The sequence below is a fragment of the Semicossyphus pulcher genome, unplaced genomic scaffold (assembly GCF_022749685.1).
Source record: "Semicossyphus pulcher isolate SPU_LCO1_2020_fin unplaced genomic scaffold, fSemPul1.0.p SCAF_21, whole genome shotgun sequence".
Lineage (NCBI taxonomy): Eukaryota > Metazoa > Chordata > Actinopteri > Labriformes > Labridae > Semicossyphus > Semicossyphus pulcher.
In genome coordinates, this window is record NW_027211695.1 from 22716800 (window position 1) to 22735235 (window position 18436).

Sequence of the window (18436 nt, forward strand, 5' to 3'; positions counted from 1 at the left end):
GTCTTTGTGGCGATGATAACATGAGTGAGGATGTTCCACAGGACAAACTGCTGAGGAATGAAGCTAACACAAATGGTACAAAATAAAAGCTGCAGTTCCTCTGGTGTCCACTTGAGGCTGCCTCCAGCAGTGAGTCAGTCCCCATAGAGCCCCATGTTAAACTTTACAGCAGAAATAAACATGTTTACAGCCTGGTACAAAAAACAGTTTGGGTCTCTATAGCTCATTTCTCTCTTCATGACGACTGTACGGGGAGAATCTTTATACAGCTCACCTGTTTACATTATATTAAGGCTTAAATTAAAGGGGCGTGGCCTCTTTGAGTGACAGCTGGGAGCTGCTAGCTGTCTGCTAGGTGTCCCCTCAGCTAACTCAGTCACTGAACATAACCTCTGGGCCGTGTTTGTGCTGTTGGAGCCTTTTGGAGATTTGTTCATGTAAATATCAGACAGATAATCTGTGTGTGCTTTATTGGACGAACAGACCGTCCAACACGTCTCACACACTGTTTTTACACTCATCATTGTATTTATATGTTAGCACTGATTAGCAGCTATCTGTGTCTGTGCTCACCACACCTGCTTGTTAGCTCATTCTCTGTTTGTCATGCAGAGATCTATTTGTGGCAGGCTGGGACTTCCGGATGTGCTTTGCCGTGTGAAGACGTGCGTGCGGAGGCTCTGTGTAAAAGTAGCCAAAAATATTGATATCGCCATATTGCTACCATTTTGGGGGGTTGGACAAATAACGTTTAGTTTTGGGAGTTAACAAGTGCACTTTTAGTGCAGTTTAAAACCGAAAATGACTTCTCGGCCGACTCGAGCGGGTGGAGAGAAGCAGCAGGTGGTCAGCAACACGGCCTCCTCAGCTAGCAAGGACACTGTTAGCCCAAAACTTGTTGACACCGGCATACCTCAATGGGCTAAGGATATGATGGCCGAGATTAAAAAAGCCAACGATGGAATTACGAAATACAGAGAGGAGATAAAGACCGAGATTGCGAGGTGTAAGGAAGAAATAGAAAAGGGAAGAAAAGAGACGAAGGTTGAGATGGAAAAATGGACTAAGAGTTTGGAAGAGTCACTAAAGTCCAGTTTGAGTTACTACGTGGGGAGGTGAAGCTGATTGGCGATAAAACTAGCAGTCTGGTTAACAGGATGGACGAACGGAAAAAAGAGGTAGATGAAGTGTTAAATGAGCAGTCTGACACCATAACAGACATGGGGACAAGACTGACAGAAATGGAGAAGGAGATACTGAAGCTGAGGGGACGAAGTGAAGATCTCGAGGCACGATCACGACGCAACAACATCCGTGTCGTGGGGGTAAGAGAAGGGGCCGAGGTAGGCAAAAAACCGTCAGAATTTATGGCTGGTTTACTGAAAGAAAAGTTGGGACTAGCAGCAACACCGACGCTGGACCGAGCACACCGGACACTCGGCGCGAGACGAGACGGGAACGGAGTACCACCAAGAACATTCGTAGTGAGATGCCATTACTACACAGAGAAAGAGGAGATACTGAAGAAGGCGAGGGAAATAGAGAGAACACCGGAGGGTCGGAGCGGACAGGTCCACATCTTCCCGGACTACACCCAGGAGGTAAACAGTAAGAGAGCAGCCTTCAGAGAAGCAAGAAGCCTCCTGCGGACCCGCAGGACCCTGGTGATCACGCCAGAAGGAGGACAAACAAAAACCTTCGAGAGCCCAAAGAACGCCGTGGATTACATCAAAAAGAAACTGAGCCCCGGGTGAAGCCTGTGGACTGATTTGATTCTGGCTAAGTAAAAACTTGCACACGCTTTCACGGACAAAATGGGATGACTAATATAGGCAGGCTATTGCTGACTAACCTGATAATATTGACAAAGTAATATTTGATTTCAGTGTATATTTTAAAGGGAAGGTATACATATATATATACACATATTTTTTTATTTAATTTGTTTTATATCTCTTTCAAGGAGCTACTGTTGTCCTCCCTCATATTACTGTTTTATGCTATTCAAGGTTTAAGGGTTGATTGTTCCCCCCTGGCTACTGTTGCTTACCTTCTATGGTATTGTTTTTTACTTTTATTTCATTACTGTACCTTATTCAGGGTCTCATTGTGGAGAGCCCCCCCCCCCTGTTTGTTTTTCCCATTAGGGGATTAAATCAAAAGGGTGATGTTATACTTCTAAGACTAAGGGTGTGATATGCACGGAGCTGCACACGGTAGGCTTGGTGTGCAGGAGATGGTGGACCGGTTGGCCACGAGAGAGCTCGCTAAAGAGCATTGTGTTAGAGTTTATGTTATGTGTTATGTATTGACTGTATCTGTGTGTGTGATCCCCCCCCCCTTCCTTCCCAGACCCCCTCCTTTTAACTTTTTTGCTTTTGCTGCCAAATCTTCAAGGTGCGAAGCGGATAGTGGGTACCATAGGGGCGCAATGGTGACATCAGGCTACAGTCTCAGACATGGCAACAACCATGGTTCCGAGCAGAATGGACACAAAACTGATGAGCTGGAACGTAAGGGCGATCAATAAGCCAGCGAAACGGAGTGAGGTATTTTCACATTTGAGAGACCAGGGAGCAGAGATAGTTTATTTACAGGAGACACATTTGTTGAACAAGGACCACCTCAAACTCTGCAGGGGGGGATTTAATCAGGTCTATCACTCAAATTTCAATAGTAAGAGTCGGGGAGTGGCCATCCTTATACACAGGAATGTACAATTTACAGAAACAACTACTATAAAAGATAAACATGGTCGGTATATTATTGTGGTTGGAAAACTGTTCAATATGCCAGTGGTGCTGGCAAACTTATATGCACCCAATTGGGATAATGTTCAATTTTTTAAGGACTTATTCTCATTATTACCTCATTTGGATACTCATAATCTGATTCTCGGAGGAGACTTAAATTGTGTCCTAGACTCAACGCTGGACCGCTCTAGCCCAACATCCAATATATTAAGTAAATCAGCACAATGCATTAACTCTTTTTGCAAGGTATATGGTATATTTGATCCATGGAGATTCGCAAACCCAACCTCCAGGCAGTACTCCTTTTACTCCCCACCACATCGGCCGTATCCTAGAATTGACTACTTCTTATGAGATAATAAACTGACCTCTATAGTAACACATATAGAATACTCTGGTATAGTAATATCCGATCACAGCCCAGTCATATTGAAACTTCACTTTCCTGAGAACACGTCACCTCAGAGAATGTGGCGCTTTAATAACAGGCTATTGGTTACAGACGACGATTTTACAAAATTCATAGACTCACGAATAGACTTTTTCTTAGAGCTTAATGATACTCCTGACGTAAGTGGTGGCATTTTGTGGGAATCCTTAAAAGCTTATATACGAGGACAAATAATTTCATATAATGCTGGTGAAAGGAAAAGAAAGATGAACCGTATCACAGAATTAACGAAGGCAATAAAAGAAGTTGACCTGGCAAACTCTACAGCCCCCTCTGAGGAGCTACATAGAAAGCGGATTTTGCTCCAAACTGAATATGATGTCTTAGTGAATCAACGTGAGGAGGATCTATATCTTAGGTCGAGACAGAATCTCTTTGAACATGGTGAGCGCGCAGGTAAGCTCCTGAGCCACCAGCTGAAGCAATCAGCAGCTGCTGGTATGATGGTGGAGATAGGAGATAATCTGGGAAACAAAATTATAGATCAGAAAGGTATTAACAACCAATTTAAGTCTTTTTATAAGGATCTGTATACCTCAGAAATAAATGACAGGGAGCGAGTGAAGAATTTTCTTGAAAATCTGGAAATGCCGTCCCTAGAGAGGGCAGATAGGGATAGATTAGAGGGACCTCTGACTGCAAGGGAGATAGAGAATGCAATTCGCAATATGAAGACAGGTAAAGCGCCGGGCCCAGATGGGTTCCCGAGTGAATTTTATAAAACATTTGCGCCTAAACTGATACCCCTACTCTGTAGAGTATATGAGGAGGTCCTTGATAAAGAAACTTTGCCTCAAACAATGTCACAGGCTATGATCTCTGTGCTCCTTAAGAAAAATAAGGATCCGCTTAAATGTGAATCGTACCGCCCAGTGAGTTTACTTGGCTGTGATTATAAGATATTGACCAAAGTATTGGCAGCTAGGATTGAGCCTGTTATAAGTAAGATAATACATCCTGACCAGACAGGGTTTGTTGCTGGTAGACAACTCTCCAGTAACCTCCGTCGCCTTTTCAATGTGATGTACGCTGCTGAAGATAATATTGAGCCTGAGATTGTGATATCCCTAGATGCCCACAAAGCCTTTGATAGAATAGAGTATTTCTATCTGTTCACGGCTCTTGAGAAATTCGGATTTGGTCCGAAATTCCGTTCATGGATTGAGATAATATATGCAAACCCCCAGGCTATGGTAAGAACAAACAATATAATATCGGAACCTTTTCCTCTGTTTCGGGGAACAAGGCAGGGGTGCCCCTTGTCACCCCTGCTCTTTGATATGGCAATTGAGCCCCTTGCAATAATGCTGAGGAATGCTGCTGGACTTGGGGGAATACACAGGGGGATGCAAAACCATAAACTTTCTCTATACGCAGATGACCTCCTCCTTTTCCTGTCGAACCCTGTCACAAGCATCCCGGTGGCTCTGGATATTATTGAAGACTTTGGGAAGGTTTCGGGTTATAAAATTAATCTAGAGAAAAGTGTTCTTTTCCCAATTAATAAGCAGGCGAGGAGACTATCATTCCAGGCCTATCCTTTCACAACACATAAAGATAAATTCACCTACTTGGGTGTTAATGTGACAAGTAAATACAAAGATTTATTATTACTTTAAAGTAACACTGGATAAGGCAAAATTAGATATGGAAAGGTGGTCATCTCTCCCCCTATCATTAGCAGGGAAGATAAACACTGTTAAAATGAATGTAATGCCACGGTTCCTCTATTTGCTCCAGACAATTCCAGTTTTCATTCCTAAATCATTTTTTAAAGAACTGAATAAATGTACATCCACCTTTAAAAAAACAGTCCCCCGGATAAGAAGAGAGTTCCTTGAGAGACAGGGAGAGGAGGGAGGCCTGGCTCTACCAAATTATATGCACTATTATTGGGCTGCTAATGTACATAAGCTGTTGTTTTGGGTCTCATAGTTAGATGATGATGAAACCCCAGTGTGGGTACATATGGAAAGATATGCATCTAGCCCGGTGTCCCTACGCTCCCTGGTCTGCGCTCCTCTGCCCTTAAGCAAACACCTTTACACAAACAACCCTGTTGTACAGGACTCTATCAAAATCTGGGTCCAGTTCAGAACGCATTTTAAAAACAGAAACGCCCTCCTATCTGCTCCCGTCTGTGGCAATCATTTGTTTCCCCCGGCCCTTCGGGGAACAGCGTTTAGGGAATGGTATAGAGCTGGGGTGGAATGTGTTAAAAATCTTTTTAAAGATGGGGTATTCATGTCTGCTGCTCAACTGGAGAAGGAGTATGGAATCCCCTCAAAGACTAACTACCTCAGATATTTTCAAGTTCGAGAATTTGTGAAAAAAACATTCTCTTCATCCCTCGCACTACCACGGAGTGGATGGATAGATGAGCTATTGGATACGAACCCGACTCTTAAAGGGATGGTTTCCAGGATCTATGTGAATATCCAGAAGGTGGCTTCCCCATCCCTTGATTACATAAAAAGGAAATGGGAAGAAGAGTTAGAGTTGGACATATCGGAGGTTGACTGGAGATGGGCAGTAGAACTATTACACTCTTCTTCTGTATGTGTTAGACACGGATTGATACAGTTTAAAGTGTTACACAGACTTCATTTTTCAAGGGACAAACTGGCAAGGATATATTAGGGGGCTGATCCGACTTGCCCTAGATGTAAACAGGTGCCAGCCAACATATGCCACATGTTCTGGTCTTGTCCCAGGCTGAAAGACTTTTGGACCAACATTTTTAAAACCTTCTCATCCATTTATAACAAAAATATAGAGCCCGGCCCTCTGGCAGCCATCTTTGGTGTGGCACCAGGGGAAGCACAACTAACGACTGCTCAAAGGAAAGTAATAGCATTCTCTTCATTGTTGGCCAGGAGATTGATTCTATTTAACTGGATAAAGGCAACACCGCCATCTCACAAACGATGGATGGAGGAGGTGATGGCACACCTTAAATTAGAGCACCTTAGACGCATCCTTCTCTTTCTCCTTTTTCTGATTTTTATTTATTTTATTTTATTTTATTTTATTTTATTTTGTTTTATTTTATTTTTATTATTATTATTATTTATTTTATTTTTAACTTTCACTATGATTATTATTGTTGTCATTCTTGTCATTTCTATTTACCTATTTATTTAAACCCGAGAGCGTCTGGACCACGTAGGTGGTGGGTATGTTTGATGTCTGGTACTAGTGTGATCTGTCTTGTTACTGTTTGTCTGTAGTTTAGACCTGTATTTGTGATGTATATTTTGAGTCCTGTTATCTTGTTTTGAATGAGATGTTTGAATATGAAAATCAATTAAAACACTTTGATTATTATTGTGGCAGGCTGTGATGGGAGTCAGGAGGGTTGATGACCTTTCCCTGCAGAGAAGACGGCGGGCCGTAGTGATGAGAAGACTGGTTCTCAGTCAAGTTACCTGGTAGGTGTCGTTCATCTGCCTCTTACTCCCTCACTGGAGATGTGGCCGAGCGAGCGTGCTATGTTCCACGAGCTCTCTGAGCTTCTTTAGTCTGATAAATAAACTCAGCTTCCATCACAAATAAAATCTCTTTCTGTGGAACACATGCTAGTTAACTAGCCCATTAGCAGCTAATGAATTAGCCATGGGCTATCACTCTGATTATTTAGTGTTTGCCAACCCCTCGCTCCTCTCCAGCTCCACCCCTCAACCCTCAAATATGCTCACTTCTGGCTCCAGGAAACCAACATGGCGGCAGCCAAAATGTTGAACTTGACAGCAAAGACAGCAGCGATGAAGATGACAAACACAATCTTTAAGGACAACACAGTTGGTGACAACAATGATGGAGACAACAAAGAGGTGAAGAAGATGACGATGACATCAACAAAGATTGATGACTAAGACAAAAATGAAGATGGTGAAGATGACGATGACAAAGAGGATGATGGGAGGAAGATGACATGACGGTTACGAGGATGATGAAGCAGAGGAAACAGTCGGACTCCATGTTACTGTTTGTTTCTTTGTTTATTGACAGCAGCAGCCTCATGCACATCGAGGAACATCAACCTGCAGCCACTTAGCTGCTGTGTTAACACTGCAGACAAGTATCCCACAATGCATCAGTGCGGCGCTCTCTGTGCTTCTTAACCAAGATGAAACATCAGAATGAAAAATATAAAGTTCATTCAGGGTCATTTCATAGAAAAGTGACATCATGGCACATTTACAAACGCTGGCTCTCTGCTGAAACAGTGCGACATGGAGAGGTAGACAACCAGGCTATAAAAATAGAGATATTTTACAAACATAGAATCCTCAGAAAGGTCGAATATAAAGCAGCTTCACATAAAAATATTTGAGTGGAAACAGAATCACGACATTCTGACGTCAACATTCACAGTTTCTTCACTGTTCACGTCCTCATGCAGAAAAATCAGACATCAATAATTTACATGAAACTGTCCTTCAGTTTGACGGACTGCTCCTTTAAACCCCCCCAGAGACACAGTCGTCGGTCACCTGACGCACCTTCACAGAGCACGTGATGATGAGGGGGGATCAAACCATCTCCACCTCACTTCTCTCCCACAATGCTCCAGGTGGACTGTAGGCACACGCATGCGCCATGAGAAGAGCCACAGTGCGAACTTTAAAGTCCTCTGAACACCTTTAAACACCTGTTCGGCTTCCGGCCTTCAGCTAAAATCGCCTTCAGTGTGACGTCACATGGGAACGTCTCTGACGCTTTCCGGTTGACGGTTCAAATCCTGAAGCTTTAAGTTGATTCCACAGCAGCCTCACGCTGCAGTTCAGACACCTGGCGCATTCAGGGCCAGGGAGTAAGCGGCCATCATCTGCGCGCGCAGCTGCTGCTTGACGTGCACACGCCCGTGCCTCTTTCTCTCGTCGCTGCGCGCGAAGCGCTTGCCACACACATCGCATGAGAAAGGCTTTTCCCCCGTGTGCGTGCGCGTGTGCGTGGTCAGGTGGTCGCTGCGGCTGAAACTGCGCGCGCAGATGGTGCACTGAAAGGGTTTCTGTCCAGTGTGGATGCGCACGTGCCTGTTCAGCTCGTCCGAGCGCGAGAAGCGGCGCTCGCAGCCCTGCACAGAGCAGGGGAAAGGTTTCACTTTCAGGCCGTTCTTGGTGGGAGCCCTCCTGCCCCCACGTTTGGGGGCTCCGGTCGTGTGCACGTTGCCGATGTTGACTATCGGGAACGCGCCCTGCAGGAGGGAGGACAGGAGATGAGCGTCCAGGGTGGAGGGGAGGGTGGAGGGGGAGAAGTGCAGGTTGCCCCCGCTCTGCACGAGCTCCGTCTTCACTGCCGGTCTGCTGATGACGTAGTTGTTGGAATCTCCCCCGGTTGCCGGTGCAGCCGCCAAGCTCTTCAGCCAGTCCTCCAGCCCCAGTGGCTCCTGCTTCACCTCACAGCCGGGCTTCAGCTCGCCCTGGCCGGCCTCGGAGCTCAGCAGGGAGTCGATGAAATCAGTCACATCCACCTGTTGCTCCAGAGCAGACAGCGGGAGGAGAGAGTCGGCGCAGCCTGGGTATACAGTATCACTCCCGGTCACTAAAGACTGTCCACAGCCGCTGCCGCAGCTGGAGGTCACAAACTCGCTCTTCACCACCACAGGGGGGGAGGTTGAGGCGGGGGGCAGCTGCTGGGCTGCGGCCCCGGGAGGGACGCTCAGGTCAGAGGAGGGAGCCAGGCATGGAGGTGAAGCGATGAGCTGGGCAGAGGAGGAGGCTGCGGCCGGGGAGGGGGCCGCAGAGGACGGGACCGTGTCGCCCTGCTGCTCCATCTCGGTGCAGATGCCGACGATCTCTGTGATCATGTTGAGGATCGCGTCCGCAGTGCTGCTCAGCCCCGCTGCCGCCGGGACCTGCTCCGGCTCGGTGAAGAAGCTGCCGGTGTAGCCGAGGGAGGGCGAGAGGGTGTCCGAGGAGCAGTCACTGAAGTCGGAGAAGAAATCTGAGTCCGAGGCGTCAGCTCCCGGAGAGAACACTGAGGACAGAGGGGGGGGGGGGGGGGGGGTTAGTGTCATTGCATAATATCAGCTCAGCAGCCCACACACACTGTGGAGCTGCAGCTGCAACACGATGCAGTTTCACATTGTGATCATAAATCTACTGATATTTAACCTGGTGTTATCGATCTGTTATTGACACACACACACACACACACACACACCTTGGCTGAAAGGTGAGCCCACGTCAGAGTCCGCTCCGTCGCTGGGGCTCGAGCCCACACTGTCCACCCAGGCGCTGCATGCGTCCTCAAACTCCGACATGAAGCTGTCCTCGCGCTCCAGAAGCATGGCTTTGCGGGTGGAGGTTTTGATGTGAGATAAAACCGAGGCAGGTGGATGAACCGGTGCGAGTCAGTGGTGTTTAAAGATCCGTTATTAATCCGTTAGCGGAGCTGTCGGTGTGTTCCGTTAGTCCGCTCGCTGATGCTGAAGATGCTGCTCGATGCTGCTTTTATACTCACCGTCTCCTAGGTAACTCCACTCCCGGCCTTATTGGTCAGCACCGGCGCGAGGGATTCCCCCCGCCGCGCGCTTCGTAGCTGCCCAAACATGGGCTGCATCCGGTTGTGACGGCGGGTATCCCCATACCATAAAAGGACAGGCGGGAGAGCGACGTAGACAGGAGAGAAGAGAGGGGTTTCCTTCACTGCGGCACCAGAAGGGGGGAGGGGGGTTATACAAGCTCAGGGTTCATACAGGAGGGATGGAGGGATGCAGCACAGGATGGAGGAGCAGAAAAAAGGCTTAATAGTTGTTTTGATGGAGAAACAGCTCATAAAGCTGCCGTTGTGACCTTGTTTTGCTGCCCTGACTTTTGCCTCACAGGCAGATTGTTTCTACCCCAGAGCGTATGAAGCTCAAACTGGGACTTAGGGGCAGATTTTTTCCCTCTATCAGTAATTTATCTGAACAGAAGTGTCTGACAGCCTCCTCACCTGGTTTTTGCACAAAGGAATAACGTGCTGCGATGAAACGCAGAAAGACAAACTCAGCAGCAGGTTAAAAACATTTTGTCATATTCGGACAGAGAAGTGTTGCAACAGAACCTGCTGCAGCTTTGTCAGCCATGTTTGTCTCATAGCTGAACACAAACGCTGAAACGTTGCACACAGAGGAGACGTTTCCTAAAGAGATTCATGTCGACACAAAACAAACAGTCTGTCGCACCGACACAGCTCTGCAGTGCTGCAGAGAGAGAGAGAGAGAGAGAGAGAGAGAGAGATTATTGCACATTACCGCCCCACATGTGACATTCCTGCACATCAACGCCTCAGCCTCATATGTGATGTTGTCGCCATGGAAACGGGAGGAGATTGAGGCCAGGCGTTATGTAAAATGAAGTCAGAAATAGAAGCTGAGAATTAACTTTCTTCTGAGCATAAAGGTGTATTCAGTCACATTTACTTAACACTGTGCTTAACATGAACCTGCGAACACCCACCTGTGAACTGATACAAGTCCTGCATCCAAAACTGTACTTAAGTAGCTTAAAATTAGCATGCTAACATGTGCTATTTAGCAGTAAACACAAAGCTAAGGCTGATGGGGATGTCATTAGTTCTGCAGGTATTTAGCACTTCCTGTTTATTGTTTATTACCTGTTTGGAGAGCTTTACAGAAACGAGGGACTAGCATCTAGTCTATGCTCAAGGTAGTTTCGTTAGCTGGCTAATTAGAGAGGTGATGACAATGTTTCCCACAGAATGAGATTCTATTTGCGGTGTTAGCTGACCGGAGAATTATCTGTCTGATATTTACATGAACAAATCTCCAAAAGGCTCCAACAGCACAAACACGGCCCAGAGGTTACGTTCAGTGACTGAGTTAGCTGAGGGGACACCTAGCAGACAGCTAGCAGCTCCCAGCTGTCACTCAAAGAGGCCACGCCCCTAATGCTGCATCACTTTAAGCCTTAATATAATGTAAACAGGTGAGCTGTATAAAGATTCTCCCCGTACAGTTGTCATGAAGAGAGAAATGAGCTATAGAGACCCAAACTGTTTTTTGTACCAGGCTGTAAACATGTTTATTTCTGCTGTAAAGTTTAACATGGGGCTCTATGGGGACTGACTCACTGCTGGAGGCAGCCTCAAGTGGACACCAGAGGAACTGCAGGTTTACCATAACTGTTACAGCTATGCGAAACAATAGGAAAGGTGCAAATTCAGTTATGTAAGCAAGGAGTTAGTCAATGCTAACATTAGCTGTTGTCTATAGCTGATGTGATACCAATTTTTTATATTCGTAAGTACTAATTAACGTTTAGAAGTACTGGTTAGTTTTAGGAAGTTTTTGTTGATGTTTCGAAGTATTCTTAAATATTTAGAAGTACTAGTTAATGTTTAGACGTACTAGTTAATGTTGAGCAGCATCTGGTGGTCAGAAGAGGAACTGCAGCTTTAGAAGAACTGTCATGTTTCTACTGAGGCTTCTGTATTTGCGTGTTTGGTTTCTTGACATGATTGAAAACCCGGCTGCTTCTGCTGATGCTCTTCAGCAGATGGATGCTAACAGTAAATACCCATGTGACCAATCAGGCGAGCAGGCTGTAATCTGACTGTGATGGATGACGATGGTGAGGACAGATACCTCTCACACATGTACGCGTGAACGGACCAAATCTCAAAGCAGTACTGAGGGAAGTATGTGTGAGTGAGGGGGCGAGGAAAGAGGGGCTGTTGCCACCTTCTGGTCCCTCCACCTGTCACAAATAACACAGCCTCTGTCAGAGCTTCATGTTCATGCCGTCAGAAACTCTCCCTTCTGTAGATTCACACTTTAGACATCTGTCAGAAAAACTCGATGAGTTCATGAATATAATTTCACTCCTGTGTCACACTAACATGTTTTTGTCTTCTTCAAAACGTAGTGCCTACATTACCCACAATGCAACACTCACTTTGACCGATTCTTTTGAGTTTTTGGCTTTACGTAGTTCAAGTATCACAGTAAAAGTAGCTCGTGTTATTTTATCATAATATACTCATGTACATGAATATGAAATGTTCTCTTGTTTCAAACGAGCGACTGACAGTCAGGTTGAAGGGAAGCAGAGCGGAGCGCCTGATCAGACAGGGACACGCAGCCTGATAACATCAAGGTCGTTTGACCAGTAAACACACACACGTAGACATGGTCAAGGTGAGGGCACAAACACACATCAGTAATAATATCACACACACACACACACACACACACACACAACCTCTGACCTCTCCAAGGTCTCTCCATGTGTGAGGGAGATTAAAACCAGGACTCTCCTGCCTCCCTCTTCATTCTCTCTCTCTCTTCATCACAGACATGTTCTGGTGTCTCCTCTCTTCTCTCCTCTCCTTTATGTCTCCTCTCTCCTTGCCCCTATCCTCCCTCCTCCTCGTCTTCATTGGTGCAGCAGTCGTCTTCTTCCTGATCACACACCGGTCCGTCCGAGGAACCAGACCTCCGTCCTCGTCCAAGATCCCCTGCCTGCCGCGGATCCCCGTCCTGGGCAGCCTCCCCTGGCTGGGAGGAGGCCTCCCTCCTCACCTCCTCTTCAGCCAGCTGGCCCGCAGGTGAGAGCATGGAGCCTCCTCACAGGCGTCATACTTGTTCACCTGTGAGGAGGGGGACAGGTGAGCTTACCTCAACAACTCGTAAATGTGAAGAAATCATTCATGTTCAGCAGTTTATACGTATTATGTTTGGCTTTCAATCAGAAGTACTAGTTAATGATTGTAAGTTCTAGTTAATGATTGAAAGTACTTGACAATGTTTAGAAGTACTAGTTAATGATTGGAAGTACTAGTAAATGATTGGTAAGTACTAGTTAATGTTTGAAAGCACTTGACAATGTTTGGGTGAACTAGTTAATGATTGGTAAGTACTAGTTAATGATTGGTTAGTTCTAGGTAATGTTTGAAAGTACTTGACAATGCTTGGAAGTACTAGTTAATGATTGGAAGTACTAGTTAATGATTGGTTAGTTCTAGTTAATGTTTGAAAGTACTTGACAATGTCTAGAAGTACTAGTTAATGATTGGAAGTACTAGTTAATGATTGGTAAGTACTATTTAATGATCGTAAGTACTAGTTAATGATTGGTAAGTACTAGTTAATGAATGTAAGTACTAGTTAATGATTGTAAGTACTAGTTAATGATTGTAAGTACTATTTATTTTTTCTAAGAGTGTATATTTTATATATTTTGTTATCTAATTTTGTACTTTTTATATATATATCTATATCGATAGATATATATATTTTGATCTTTATTTTTTACCCTCTGTGTGCTGATTCTTTCCTATTGTATTGTACTGTATAAGCTGCTGGAGACTGAATTTCCCAGAGGGAGTCATCCCAAAGGGATCAATAAAGTTGAGTCTAAGTCTAAGTCTAAGTTTAATGATTGGTAAGTACTAGTTAATGAATGTAAGTGCTAGTTAATGATTGTAAGTACTAGTTAATGATTGGTAAGTACTAATTAATGATTGGTAAGTACTAGTTAATGTTTGTTAGTACTAGTTAATTGAAAATATGTATGTTTTCTGTAGAGTTTACTATATTTAATCTGCTCTCGTGATGTTTTCTGTTTCAGGTACGGCTCTCTGTTTGCTCTCTACCTGGGTCCTCACTACACCGTGGTGGTCAACAACCATCAGCATGCCAGAGAGGTCCTACTGCAGAGAGGGCGGGACTTCGCTGGACGGCCGAGCATGGTGAGACATCAGAGAGAGAGTTTTAAGAATATCCACAGCCATAAGAAACGAGACGGTCCTTTAGTTAAGCTTTGTCACACATATTACATTTGTTAAATTTGTGTATCACACGTTTGGCTGCTCTGTTTTTAAAGAAAGGTTATTAACACTGGTTAAAAATGTTTCAAATGAAAGTGTTGGATGTTTATTCTATCTTTTTATTGTTGAAGAAGAATAAAACAGGACCTGCTTAAACCAGCTCGGTGTGTTTCTCTGCAGGTGACCACAGACCTGCTGACCAGAGGAGGCAAAGACATCGCGTTCGCAGACTACTCTCCTCTGTGGAAGGCGCACCGACGCCTCGTCCACAACTCCTTCACTCTGTTTGGAGAGGGAACGAGCCGGCTGCAGGACATCGGTACGCTACACCGTCCAACATATACTTCTATAGCAAAAAGCTTCATGTGTTACTTTGTGTTCCGTTTATTTTTTATTGACTTTGTTTCAAAACTTCTCTTAATGCAAAAGGTGAAACCACACACCGTGCAGACCTTATCCTGCTGAGATTTTCTGATGAACAAAAGCTTTAAGTCCGTTAACATTTCCCTGAAATGTGGTTCTGCAGCTGCTTCACTGTAAATGTGTTTCATTACATATCTTGTGTCTCCAGTCTTATCCTCAGTGGACAGTCTGTGTGCCGAGCTGATGTCCTCTGGGTGCCACGGCTTTGACCCGTCTCCTGCGGTCACCAGGGCGGTCACCAATGTCGTGTGTACGCTGGTGTTCAGTGCGACATACCGCCATGATGATGCTGAGCTGCGGGAAGTGATCCAATACAATGACGGCATTGTGCAGACGATCGCCAGAGGAGGACTGGTGGACATTTACCCCTGGATGAAGGTACATTAACAGAAACTAATGTTGAACTCTTGAACTGTGAAGAGATGTGGACCGTTTAACAGAAATGCTTCTACTTTCCTAAAATGTCCTTCATTTCCTACAAGGCCTGTGCTTCCCAACAAGTCCTTGTTTCTATAAAATGTCTTTACACGTTATAGAATGTCATCACAGTCAAAAATGTCCCCACCTTCCCAAAAGTCCTTACTTTCCTGACACATCCATCATCTGAACATGTCTTCCTTTTCTTTAAAAATCCTTTGGTCCTTGTAAAGCTTGACGTTTGTCTCTGTCTCTCAGGTCTTTCCTAACCACTGTCTCAGTAAACTGAAGGAGTGCATCACCGTCAGAGACCGACTGCTGTCACGCAAACTACAGGAACACAAGGTGATGCACAAACACACCAAAATCTCTGACAGGAAGCTACAAATGTAGTTTGTCCTGAGGGTGGCGCTATGCTATGTGGCATGGCTCATTAAGACTTACACGACTGCTTTTTGTTTTGCTCCTTAAGATGAAGAAGATTGTGATTATGTTTTGTAAATATGAACGTCACATCGCCCTCTGGTGGTCCTGACATGCCAAACACCAAACAGGATATTAAACAAAACATATTAAATGGTCAAAAACATAGAAACTTGTCGAGCAACATATGAACATGTCATACACTCTTTTACCTTGTTAGATACTAACTGAAAAGACCATTGTACTGTCAAATACGGAGAAGCCCTTTCAGAGGTTTTCCGGGCACGTCCAACTGGGAGGAGACCCCGGGGCAGACCCAGAGCTCGCTGGAGGGATTACATATCCCACCTGGCCTGGGAACGCCTCGGGATCCCCCAGGAGGAGCTGGAAAACGTTGCATGAGAGAGGGTAGTCTGGGTCACCTTGTGAAGCCTGCTGACACCGCGACCCGACCTGACGGATGGATGAATCATCTCGTCAAACATAGATTTACTTTTCAATCAAATACTAATGAACTTATAATCAAAATATGAAGTTGTTGAACAAGATATTAACGTGGCAAATAGACTAAAAAGAAACTTCGTTGGAGTAAACACAAGGTCATGTGAAAGGCTGAACTCCCCCTTCTGTTACCTGTAGCAGGCGATGCTGAGTGACGGCGACCCCCGTGACCTCCTGGAGGCCTTGATTAAGGGTAGGATGGACAGCAGGCGGGTTCAAAAGTCCCCTGGATCGGAGGAGGAGGAGATAACAGATGACCATGTCCTGATGACGGCAGCCGAGGCTTTCGGAGCCGGAGTAGAGACGACGTCCACCACACTGCTGTGGATCCTGGCCTACCTGCTGCACCACCCGGAGGTGAAATCATGAAACTACTACTATATATATGTCCTCTTCCATTGTAAAGGTAATGTTCGGGGTGCACAGTCTCGTAACATCTCACATATTTACTGTCAGTCCCTCCAGGATTTCACGGCAGTTATTGTTGTGTGTTGAGGCTTCTTCCTCTCTGTAACACGTCACACACCCACGATGGACGAACGCTCCAATAAAGCCATCGATTGGCTGAGCGAGCTGTCTGTCTTCTAACATTTCTGTGTCAAGATGTGAAATAAAATGTGTAAAAACTGAATGACACTGAAGTCAAAAGCGATGAAGTGCTCGTCTCTCAATGCACGTGCTCAGTCTGTCCACATGTTGATGTTTCAATGTTTCAGCAGTGACGTACTTGTTCCTGGACGGGCTGCTGTAAACACTGTATGTCAAGATGAACTTTCATCAACTATCAGAACCTGATGGGTTTCTGTAGGTCTTGCATTATATTACAAACAGTAATGGTGTTGGTGTCTGCGGTGCCCCACCCCCTCCAGGTCCAGGAGCACCTGCAGAAGGAGCTGGACGAGCATGTGGGCAGCGAGCGCCCGGTGTGTATGTCAGACCGCGGCCGGCTACCGTACCTGGACTGTGTCATCAGTGAGGGCATGAGGATTCGACCAGTGAGCCCTGTGTTAATCCCACACACCGCCATGACTGACAGCAGGTAGGCCTGCACCTATATATTCAATCATTAGAAAGTTTACAGACACAAAATTGGCTCTTTGTATTGTTAAGCAAAAATGAGGATTCAGCTCTAACATTGAAATGTGAGGGTTGGATCTTTTTTAAGACATGTAACTGACACAGATGAATGAAACAGTTAAAGCCCTCTGGTTCTGTCTCTGACTGTCTGCCTGGTAGCATTGGAGGACACGCTGTCAGTCGGGGGACTCGTGTTTTGGTCAACATGTGGTCAATTCATCACGACCCCCAACACTGGGACAAACCCGACCTTTTCGATCCAGGTAACACCCATGAAAACAGGCACAACTATCTTTTTGGTTTATCTAATGTACAAACCACCTTAAAAAAAATGTCCACTTTGCAGGGCGCTTCCTGGACGACCAGGGCCAGCGGGTCACACCCTCCTGCTTTTTGCCGTTCGGGGCGGGACCTCGAGTGTGTGTTGGTGAATCGCTGGCCAGGCTGGAGCTCTTTCTCTTCTTGTCTTCTCTGCTCCAGCGAATTAGTTTCAGTCTGCCAGACGGGGCTCCCCCACCCAACCTGCAAGGGCGACTGGGTGTGGTTTTACAGCCTTTGCCTTATAAGGTGGTTGTCACTCCAAGGGCAGGTTGGGGAGGCAGGAGTAAATGAGAGGGGCAGGGGTTGCTTCTGATGCATGTTCCAAGGAGTAAGATATGCGAAAGTCCAATTTTGTTGCTTTGCTTAAATTTCATGAAAGTGAACATTAAAAAGAAATCCGTCATCATAACCTGCACAGGGTAAGCTCTCGCCCCCACGTAGCCGTCCTTTTGAAAAGACGCCACATGAACAGAAACTGCTTCTTTAAGCTTTAAAACCATTTAAAAAAATACTACTCCACTTTAAAAAGAGCTTCACTGCTCAATAATCGGAGTCATTGCTCATTTGATCAAATATAGTCAAAGTTCATTTTCATCTTCAAATCACAACCCTTCAGTATAGAGCAGCTAAAGGGCTAATTACCAAAGCTAACGGCTAGTGAACCTCTTTTTTATTAAATATACCTCGCAAATTAACAAATATATTCATCACAATAAAAATCTAATCCTAGGCTGGTATGCACCAATTTTGTTCTTTTGCAACTTTGTGCTAATTGTATGCATTTACACAAACAGGTAAATATAAAGTGTTCAGTGATCATCAGCACAAATGTCAACATTTTGTTTTAACATCTGACAATGATTTGATTTTAGTTTGTTCAGTCCCTCCAGGAAGTTGCACAATCTCTGCAACACTTCCACAAATTTGACCAATCAACCTCCCCCATGTGCCTCGACGTGTACATCACCAAGTATTGATCGTCATATGTCTGCAATGTTGTATAAACATCAGAGAGCATCGTGCCTTTAATATCTCCAGAACGCTGCACGCTGGAGACAGACAGCAGATCGTTCTCGCGCCGCGCCGCTGTGATCGTCTCTCTTTCATCAGCTTCCTGACCCTCAAGCGACACTCTCTTTAAGGAGACTTCATACAGTCATAGTCAATAATACATCATAACAAATCCAACAATCTATGTCTTCTTGTGATTATTTATCCATGTTGAAAACTGTTAGCCGTTAGCTTAGCCACTTCCTGGTGCCTTTAACTTTCCACCAGTCAGAGGCTCTGT

General features: G+C 45.3%; 2 protein-coding genes across 2 annotated transcripts; one reads left to right on the forward strand and one right to left on the reverse strand.

The window, feature by feature from the left end:
• Positions 1-7186: 7186 nt before the first annotated feature.
• Positions 7187-9666, reverse strand: LOC138600686 (early growth response protein 1-like). The gene is made up of 2 exons (XM_069672161.1): positions 9373-9666; positions 7187-9186 (listed from the first exon to the last, which is right to left on the reverse strand). Exons 1-2 carry the CDS (start codon positions 9497-9499, stop codon positions 7991-7993), a joined length of 1323 nt encoding a protein of 440 aa, XP_069528262.1. The 5' UTR covers positions 9500-9666; the 3' UTR covers positions 7187-7990.
• Positions 9667-12511: 2845 nt separating this feature from the next.
• On the forward strand, positions 12512-18299 carry cyp17a2 (cytochrome P450, family 17, subfamily A, polypeptide 2). Its single transcript, XM_069672159.1, has 9 exons — positions 12512-12762; positions 13785-13905; positions 14164-14302; positions 14555-14784; positions 15082-15168; positions 15889-16104; positions 16617-16786; positions 16984-17087; positions 17171-18299. Exons 1-9 carry the CDS (start codon positions 12512-12514, stop codon positions 17434-17436), a joined length of 1584 nt encoding a protein of 527 aa, XP_069528260.1. The 3' UTR covers positions 17437-18299.
• Positions 18300-18436: the final 137 nt, after the last annotated feature.